We start from the raw sequence: 10,319 nt of genomic DNA, 5'->3' as shown, positions 1-10,319 counted from the left end.
TAGGGGGCGACTGCCCTCGTGCTTCGCTTCGCCCAGCATATCCGCTTCTTCCAACCTCAGGGTGAAGGGGCATCCCATAAGGGGGGTTAGTAGTAACTATAGTTGAATATTCATACCCGACGGGTCGAGAATTCACAGGCATATGTACTTGTTAAACTTGAGGATTCGTACCTTGAATAGTCGGGGGAGTTGTCCCTTGTGGCTGAGGTTGAGTTGCCCCTATATGGGCTTCACCCTGAGTAGATGCATAAGTTGAATGGGGAGGAACCTCCACGGTTGACGAAATCACCTGGGTTGTCTCTGATGGTGTTCCTTCCTCTAGAGCTCTAATTGTTCTCCGTGTTCTCGGCATGGTTGTTGTTGTGCTTTTCCACAGACGGCGCCAAATGTTATGGATTTTTAACTAATATATATGATTGCTGTGTTTAATAATAAGGAACGTGAGCTTCAAGGCTCGATTTGACTGCTCTTGTGTTTCGTGACTCGATCTGCCTTACAAGATGCCTACGTACCTTGCTGATTGCCAAGGATCAAGTCAAAAAAATATAGTTCTGATTTATGGGGTGAGGCCCCTTATATAGATGTTGGGAGTCCTTGAATTGGACTTGGTATAGGAGACTTGGTGGGCAAGTCTCATAATTAGAATGGACTTTGGAGTCCTAGATAGTAGGAAACTGATTCCTTATCCTTTTAGGTCCCCTTGAGGCTAATCTATAAGGATTTATATCCTTATCGGGACTCTTCTCAACAGCTGATTTTTTCCTTATTAATTAATTATTAAATTAATTAATAATCAGGGCTTTTGGGCCTTCTTTATTCCATCAGGACTGATCTGGTCCATCAGGCTTAACCTTTCTGGTCTGAATGTCATATATCTTTTTATTGGGCCTAGCAGTCCACACCTTGTACAATTAATGCAGTAAATAAATCATGCTATCATAATTTATTTATCCCTATCACGGACTAACTAACATCCACGTACTCGTCAATCTCTCAACACGTCGATCTCACAAATACATATACGGAACCTGATAGTACTTCTGTATTTTGCGGCCGGGCAGTACTTTGATACCATTTATAAAGGAAAATTCTATGAAGACCACTTTTTCATCGGAGACCTTGGAAACCACAAATGTTCTCCAATCAAAATACTATAAAATATATTATGTTGTGAAGTATGTTTTACAAGTATCACTAATTCATTAAAATTGTTGAAAATCATTTAAGTTTAATAAGTAGAATGTCTATGTTCTGCAAGCTGAATGAATGTTCTGCAAACTTAACATATTTTGCAGAATAAAATATTTTTGTAATGTTTTACATGAAGTACATATATGATATTCAAAATTTTGAATAAATAGGAATATTTGGAGAGCATGATTTATAAAATAATATGTTTTGCAATATTTTTATGCAATATTTTACTTGCAGAACATTAGTGGTCTCCAAGGTCCTAAAAAAAAGTGATCTCCATGGAATTTAACTCACCATTTATAACATCCTAACCAGCAACCAAATGTATACCAGACACAACAACCCATCACATAGCAACTCATCACATGTTAGTCTAAAAAATTAGCAATTTGATACATATGAATTGTTGACTTGTATCTTCTAAATATCTCAATTACTCTTATTTTTATGGATGCGGGCCTTTACATTTCAAACATTGCCACCCCTAGAAGTTGTTAGAAAATGAAAAGTTTGAGTCATGTTTTAGACATATTCTTGATGTAATTTCTAAAAATTAATTGTTGGAGGTTGTTCCTTGTAATGAACACTTAAACTTTCATATTTGAATCTAAGTTATTTTCTTAATGTAATCCATATAGAAATTGAGGTGAAGTTAGTAGTTTGAAATGGGTTTGTGGGTTATGTCCCACATTGATTAAGTAAAGATGAATTTTACTTAATGTTTAATTAAAATATTTACAAACTTATTATATTATTTTATGATGAATATTGAATCTGTATAACAGTAAAAATTTGTTAAGCAACATCCGTTGATGCACAGTATTCAGTATCTGTTGATGGATATCCGTTGAAGTACAATGTTGATTTATCTGTTGAAGTTCAGTGTGGATTATCCGTTGATGGATTTATCCGTTGAAGTTCAGTGTGGATTATCCGTTGATGGATTGATCATGTGCATTATCCGTGGACAGATTTTGATGTGCCTGGATCAAGATTTGCTGAGTGCAAATCCTGATGGGCTAGCTGTTACGTTTTTTGGAAATATTCATTAAATGCAATTTAAGTCTGACTATTTATTTTAATTAATGTAATATATTCAGTTTTGTTTTGGGTTATATATTCATATATATACTAAACAAAACATATGAAATAGAGAGACTGATACTGAAAAACACAGAATCATAAAACCTTAACTGCTACATATCTCTATTTCTCTCCTCCATAATATACAGAATATAGCATAGGTTTTATGGGCGAACTGATGTACATGTCGTTGTTGAGTGCTACGTATCTGTGGACGAAGTATTCTGAACTGTTGTATCTTGGAAGTGATATTTCTACAACCTAACACAATGTAAGTGGGGCAATAATCTCTTCAAGAACAGTCTAGACTTCTCGAAGGTTAAGCGCCTCAGCTATTCATAATTCTTTCAGACTTGATAAAGTTTCTGTGAGAGTTAAGTGTTCTATTCGATCTTTGTCAATTCAGTTACTAATTTATCTTGTTATTTTGTCTTCGTGTTTTGTTTCGTTTCGTTATTTGGTTTAATTTTCTGTTCTTGCTATACTTGATTATACAACTGTCCCATTATTGCGCGTAGTGTAGAATAATACCCCAGAGAAGTAAGGTGTGCACAATACAGATATGTTTTTGTCAGAAAAACTATTCCATTAAACTGGTTCAACAAATAAACTATGGCCATAATAGGCCTGTCAATTGAGCGAAAATCTGATTGGACCCGATCCGATCTGAGGTCATTTTAGCGAATATGGATCAACCTATTAAAAATCCGATCCGATAAGAAAAACCCGATTATAAATGGAGCGGATATGGATTTAGGCCGATCCGATCCGTTAATAACCCAATCCGGTTTATATTATAATATATATATATCTATATAATAATAATAAAAATAATTTTTAATTGATTCTAATTTTAAACATATTATCCTCGAGTCAAGTCACATTATCTATATTTCGTTCAGTTCGGTCCCTAGAGTCAAGTTCATTTCTATAATCCTATTTTTATAACCCTAGTTCTTTTACTCCCTCCGTCCCAACCATTTCTTTACACTTTCCTTTTTGGGATGTCCCTTTCCAATTCTTTACATTTCAAAATTTTCCAAAAGTAGTAAAGTTTTTATAATATAAAAAGTAAACTCATCCACTACTTACCTCCACTATACCCACTTTATATATAAAATATTAATCGGTCCCACCACTTTACTCACTTTTTAAACTTTCCACCACTACTTTATCATTTTTCTTAACCTCCGTGCCCAAACCAAATGTAAACAAATGGTTGAGACGGAGGGAGTATATTTTAGAGCCGCGTAACCCAAATCTCAATTCATATAACAATTTCATTTCGCAACATCAATGAAAATTCATTGTTAGATTTAAAATACTTTACAACCCAATGGTATATTTATTTCAAAAAGCAAATTTTAGTTAGTAATTTATTTTTGAACTTCGTTTTATTCTACTTGTATTTTAATATTTTTTGGAATTGTCAATTTTAAATAGATTTTTTAATAAGTTAAAAAATAAATATAGAGCGGATATCCGATCCGAAATCCGTGATCCGAGCGGATATGGATATGGATTGACCTATAAAAAAATGCGGAGTCAATCCGAATCCGAATCTGAAAAAATAAATAGATATGGATATGGATTTAGGCCGATCCGATCCAAATCGGATCCATTGACTGGCCAAGGCTAGAAGCTCAGGTTTTCAGTAGTATGAAAAGTATACAGGTTATAACTTATATTATTGTACGAAATTCGAAGAATTTCCAGAAATTACAAATGCATTCAGATACAAATTTGCAAGTCGTGTTGCATCATCACCAATGTTCGTCTTATAAAATCGCATCAAATGATAAATCTTTCAGACGTTTCCACCCATGAAAGTATGGTGTACACAATTCAGATACGTTTGTCAGCGAAACTATTACATTAAACTGGTTCACAAATAAACAATGGCTAGAGGCTCAAATTCTCAATTGTATGCACAATGTACAGCTTATGATTGTATGGAAAATTCAATATACATCTTTATCCTTTTGTTTCCCTGAGGAGTAAATCTCTGAAAGCTAGACAAATAGTACAGGAGGACCTTTCTACAAAGTAATACTTTCCTTTTCAAAAAATTGTACAAAAAAAAATGCAAACTCTAGTAAGGGTGTTACACTGATACATGTGACTTTGCAATGAGTTTAAAAATTCTGTGTTGCATCTGCTACTTAAACCAACTCCATTAGAAGAGGATCGCCTGCTGCCATTATTCTAATAAGCTTTATGAAGTCTTGCTCACTAGAGACTTTCCAAGGGTGGACTGCAGGTACTTCCGGGGAATAAAATGTTGAAGAATTAGATGGCTGTTTTTGCTTATACACCATTTTATCAAAGACAGAGTCAAAGTGGTCAGGTGAGTCCATTGCTGAAAAGATCATGGGAATTGCAACCTTCTGATGAACATCTAGATTGCCAACCAAATTCACAAGATCGATATAATCAGCTACAGATCTACGAGGTATGTAAAATACCTCGGAGCTACATAGTGCAAGGCTCGTGTCGCTCTTTATTGATTCCTTGTAACTGACTTGGAAGTGAACTGGCATACTGGTAACAATTTTCTTCACCATTTCCGCTTGTTTTGTGTACCAATCTGAGTTGCCAGGAAGTTGAACGGAACTCCAGGACTCAGGCACCTATTTATATTGTTTGAAGAAATGATGGTGATTGATGAGGGAAAGGGTAATAAAAATCTAGAAAGCTGCGAAGAAAGACAAAGCAATACATAAACTTTTACAAACTACTAGAGCTTGACATCACTTTTTAAGATGCTATGCAGTTAAAACTTACAATTACCAACAAAATTAAAATGTAATGTGTATCTTAACTACTGTATAAGCTAGTTTCTATTAGGGAGCACAGAGAGGATACAAAGACTGGGTCAATCGAAATATTTTGCAGATGTAAATTTGAAGTTAATGAAACAAGCAGAACCAGAAATACAAGGCAATGATATTCTTACGATCTATTTACCTTGTTTGTAATCCAGAGCTTATTCTTATCTGCTTGTACTAAGCTCCAGTAGTTAAGAATAGTATCATCTTGGAGGAACAAGAATCCTTCTGCACTCGTATATCTATTCAATATGTTTGGGAGTTGCCTGTTGACAGATTTGATATGGCATCAGATAATATAGATGATAATAACATGTGATATATAATCTATTAACCAACAACTTAGCCACAAACACTACGGTTGAACCTCGATTAAGTAATAATTGTTAAAGTAATAACCTCGTTAAAATAATATTTTTTTCCGGTCCCAACATAATGGACACAGTGTATTTTTACTCCTGATAAAGTAATAAACTTGCTAAAGTAATATTTTTTCTCGGTCCCAACCCTATTACTCTTTAAAGAGGTTTAACTGTATAAAACATTATTAAATACATCTATTATCATTTAAAAACAACTACTGGTTTGTTGTCACATCACTCAACACCCGCACATTAATAACAATGGTATTAACATTATAACAACCATGACCAAAGCTTGCTTGTTACAAAAACATACTGTATTTAACAAGCAACCTCCTGATTTGACACATATCCTAACATAATTGTAGCACTTCCAAAAACCCATGAAGTAAAGGGCATAAAAAAAATAGATGAAGATTTAAACGAATAGAACAAATATATAATAGATCTGGTAACATGTTACGGAGATCCTTATAGACAAATTTGATATGATATCAGACAAAAGATAGGATACCAAGGATATGTTAAGACATTAGTTAGCCATAAATATTTCAAATTATCATTGATTACAACTGTCATCATTATGCACTGCAAGTCAGGTTTGTAGTCACATAATTCAACATACCACCAGGCCCATTATTTGTAATCAAAGGTATTAGCATCGCAACAAATGTGGGTTGCTTCCAAATACATCATGATTTTAACAAGCAACCTCTTGATCTGACACTAATCCTAACCAAATTGTAACACTTGAGAACACCTAAAACAGAAAGGTTGAAAAACAAACGAGAGGAGATCTAACTAATATAAAACAGAGAATATGATAACTTTAGAATTTAAACTTGCATAATTTGAAAAGCAAAAAAGACATCTTCCAAGGACTTCCCACATCCCATTAGTGTTAGTATTATAAAAAAAAATTGATAGGCCAGTAGGCCACCAAAACTATTGATTAAACATAAGCCTATATGCATTTCTCTGAATCAGTTGCGAACATAGCTTGAGGTCAAAATAAGCTCCCAGAGAAATATCATCTTTAGAAAAAAAATAAGAAGCATATTTTATCTGCCATGGACCTTAAACAATTGCATCCTCACATACTTGGAGTTCGTCCTCCCTCAGTTTTCATGTACACATTATCTACAAAATGAGCAAGTCCAACAATGTCCTAGTTCAAACCTTAAATATAATATAAAAACATTAGACATTATTAACTAACTTCACCTTAAATATAATTTAAAAACATTAGACATTATTAACTAACTTCATCTCAACAATATGCCTTATCCTCACTTACTAAAGGTTCCTTTCATCATTAAAGTACAATATATAGTAGAGAGAAAGAGAGTGTTTATATTATTATAAAAATAATCTAGGACAAGGAGAGATGTGACTTAAAAATAGGGCTTGAAAAGGTTGTTCCTGTGATATAAGGCATCACTAGGACATTGTTAGATCAACTTTTTTTTTGTCAAATGCCCTATATTTTAACTTAGGAGATCATATAGGGCACCTGTTGAACTTGCTCCAAGTGTATGACACTGTTATTACATCATATTTCCTATTTTGTGTATAGTTCTCAGTTCTATAGTTAGACCTTGCGACATTTTTACCCATGTTCTGACTCTCAATGGCTACAACCCGAGTCTAAATTACTTCCTAAAAATCTGCAGGAGTCAGGAATCTCAACAAAATGCATCATATTACCAAAAAGAATGAGAAACCTATAGATAGCTTCTGCAATCAAAGAATGTTCGTGTGATTCTAGTGCTGCTAGTAACCGGGGGGGGGGGGGGGTAACAACTTACTTGTATACATAGTCTAGCTTGCCTTCTTCAACAACAAGTTCCACATTTTTCTGCTCTGACAAAATAACAACTGCTCTAAAAATCCTTCCATAAAGCAGCCTCCATTCTAAGGCAGTACGTTGAACAGGCCCAGTGCAAAACATTATAAGCACCACATTCCCAAAATTCTTTCTCCACCTGATTAAATTTCCAATTTCATAATTCACTGTTCCAATTTCTTCAACCCCAAGATGAACAGACGGTAACTTTTGAGGAACAAAGTCCTTCCTATCTCCATGGCCGATATTTGCCCGTGGTCTATCTAATTCAAGTGACATGAGCCTTGGCTGCTGGTACCCAACAGCAATCAAGTCTTGAAGCCAAGCAGCAGTAAATTTTACGTCTTTCTCAGTCCAAAACCCTTCCTCAGCCATGGCAAAACTCAACTCCAATATTTTTTCAAATAATCGATGCTTGTTTGATCTCCAAGAGATCAAAAACTTAATTAGACGACCAACATTTACATGAAGATCTTTCTCTTCAGAAAACGGGTATGCTTCAATTCTGTCATACCGATGAACAGTAGGAGGATAAACAGCAACATACCCACCAATTTCCCACAAAAGCCTCTGCCCCCAATAACCCCTCAAAACATCAGAAGCCATTGAACTCACAGAAACAGGAAGCATCAAACCCCAAAATGCCGATGAATGGTAAATAGTATTAAACGAATTGACGGGCACCATAACACCTTGCGGCAATGCCACTTTCGGAGCACGATCATCAAACCTAATATCAAAAACTTCAAATGCCGGCTTCCTTGTAAAATAGAAAACCGAATCAACATCCGGAAGTCCATTAGATATTCCTTGTTGAATAAACTGCTTCCCACCAAACACTTCAGTATAATACTCTTCATGACCAATCTCACCTACATTCTCCAACGGCATTCCCCTAGGCCAAACTGACCTTTGCCCGAAATGAATATACGGATTCACAACACTCCTATTCATATTTTCATGACTATACTGCAAAATAACCTCTTGTCTAGCACTTTCACCTACTAACTCCACATCAAAATGCTTCCCAATGTCATTACCAATAACATCCCCGCGATCATCCGCATCAAAAATCTTTTTCGCACCATGTTGAATCGCAAACAAATACCCAACAGACTTTCTAACATAAGAATCATAAGGCAAATAATCAACAATTCTAAATCCTAATTTAACCTGTTGCTCAACAGAAAGAAAGATAGTACCTTTCAAGAACCAATCATCCGGAGTTTTCGAGCTCCCAATTGCCAAAACTTGCCAACCCTTAATTTTCGACATCTTTCGAAGCGAATCAGAAGGGTAATTCACAACAGACACAACAATCCACTTCTCTGATCTAAAAGTAGCAAAAGGGGTAGTTGTATCAGTCAATGTGTGTATATTACTCCAATCAACATGAGGAAAATGTATAGTTTCAAGAGCCTTGGACTGAGATTGAAAGCACAAAAGTGCAGCAGAATCACCAACATTCCTAAGAAAAAAAAGGGCAGCAACAGAAGCAATTAACAAAGCAATAGCAAAGATTTTGTAAAGATTATCAGAAATCCATGTTGAGAAATCAAGAGATTTAGATGGGGAGAAGCGATTTGAATGATGGGTTGGTAATTTTGGTGATTCTTGTTTTGGGCTTGGACGATTTTGGACCAACATTGAATCTAGTCTTTTGTTAAAAAAAATTTAAAAAAATATATCAAACACTTTAGTTCTTGTGATTCTGATCCTACAAGGTTAGTTGTTTTACAGACAGAGTTAAGATAGTTGTCAAGTTGGTAAGTGTGTAGTGTACATGAGATGTGTTTGTAAGTATAGGTAGTGATTGTAAGTAAAGGTTTATAAGTATGGTTGAAGCAAGTAAAAGTGAGCTGCCGACAGGTTTGGTATGGTGTACTTGTGTTTTCTTATGCTTCAATCTAACTGCTGCTCCTTTTTTCACTAGTTTTTTCAGTTTATGAGCCAGATGATTATGGTCTTGTCACTTGTGTGTTTTGGTAAGTTTTTCTTATGTTTTTTGAATTTGTGCATAAGTTTGTGGTGGAGCTGTTAGTTAGGAAAAAAGCAATAATATTATATTGGCACCCACCTTATAAGCCCCTCGTGGGTTATAAACACGTAACACCTTATATACGAATGTTTATAAGTTGAATTTATAATTTATAAACTGATAAGTTAAAAATTAGTAACGGCGTATTTTTTCTCAACTTATTTTGATTTGTCGCTTATTTATTAACCTCAGTTTTAAAGTATATGTTTTTAAATGTTAAACCAACTTAAAATTCAAGAATTTAGGTAATTATATTTAATAATTATTATTTTAGTTCATTTTTAAAAAAAATCTGACTTATAAGTAAAATTATCCAAACACTTATTTAATTTATAAGTATTATTGTAGTTATCACTTATAATTCTAATTCGCTTATTCATTTTAAATCGCAAGTTGATTATTTTCAGATTTCACAAACTTACACATTGTGTAGTTTAACTTTTTATTAGATGAATTCTTAAATTGATAAATTATTATTGTGAACATTTGTGTCATATAGTTTATATTTAAGGTTTTTTAAAAATATTATTCTTTTACTGTCACTAAAAAATAAGATCTTTTTTATTTGATAATTGTTATGGATAAAAACTAGGTTATATTTATTACACATATTTAATGCTAGGGTTCGTGAGCTCAATGCCTTTAATAGTTGCCCTTGTGTTTTGTGGCTTAAAATTGCCCTCACAAGATGCCTACTGATAGGGAATAAAATAAACCCTGATTGCGTAATTAATATCACATTAATTATATCAGAATTGGGCTGAAGGCTAAGCCCATTGAAAAGGGCCCAAAACCCTGAATATTAATTAATTTCGTAATTAATTAATAAGGGGTAAATCAGCTAATAAATAAAGTCCAATTAAGGATACAATTCCTTGGAGATTGGCCTCCAAGAAATCTCATAGGATAAGGAATCAGTTTTCTACTTCATAGGACTCCAAAGTCCATTCTAATTCTGAGACTTGCCC

At 34.2% G+C, this 10,319-nt stretch overlaps 1 protein-coding gene across 2 annotated transcripts; it reads right to left on the bottom strand.

The window, feature by feature from the left end:
* Positions 1-4,161: 4,161 nt before the first annotated feature.
* Positions 4,162-9,309, bottom strand: LOC141707793 (putative glycosyltransferase STELLO2). 2 transcript variants are annotated; one of them, XM_074511155.1, is made up of 3 exons: positions 7,276-9,296; positions 5,245-5,371; positions 4,162-4,907 (listed from the first exon to the last, which is right to left on the bottom strand). In XM_074511155.1, exons 1-3 carry the CDS (start codon positions 8,958-8,960, stop codon positions 4,440-4,442), a joined length of 2,280 nt encoding a protein of 759 aa, XP_074367256.1. In that variant the 5' UTR covers positions 8,961-9,296; the 3' UTR covers positions 4,162-4,439. The 2 variants fall into 2 exon arrangements, with proteins under 2 accessions (XP_074367256.1, XP_074367257.1); XM_074511156.1 differs by having other exon boundaries at positions 4,692-4,972; positions 7,276-9,309.
* Positions 9,310-10,319: the final 1,010 nt, after the last annotated feature.

This window comes from Apium graveolens, chromosome 2 (genome assembly GCF_009905375.1).
Source record: "Apium graveolens cultivar Ventura chromosome 2, ASM990537v1, whole genome shotgun sequence".
NCBI classification, from domain to species: Eukaryota; Viridiplantae; Streptophyta; class Magnoliopsida; order Apiales; family Apiaceae; genus Apium; species Apium graveolens.
Note: the sequence above shows the minus strand (reverse complement) of the source record. Positions and strands in the feature narration are given on the sequence as shown.

What these genes read in the sequence shown, in the direction of transcription:
- LOC141707793 (XM_074511155.1), bottom strand. Translation starts at nt 8,960, where the DNA reads ATGTTGGTCCAAAATCGTCCAAGCCCAAAACAAGAATCACCAAAATTA. An exon ending in AAGCTAGACTATGTATACAA is followed by an intron (nt 5,372 to 7,275) that starts GTAAGTTGTTAC and finishes ATCTGTCAACAG; the next exon opens with GCAACTCCCAAACATATTGA. An exon ending in AGCTCTGGATTACAAACAAG is followed by an intron (nt 4,908 to 5,244) that starts GTAAATAGATCG and finishes CAATATAAATAG; the next exon opens with GTGCCTGAGTCCTGGAGTTC.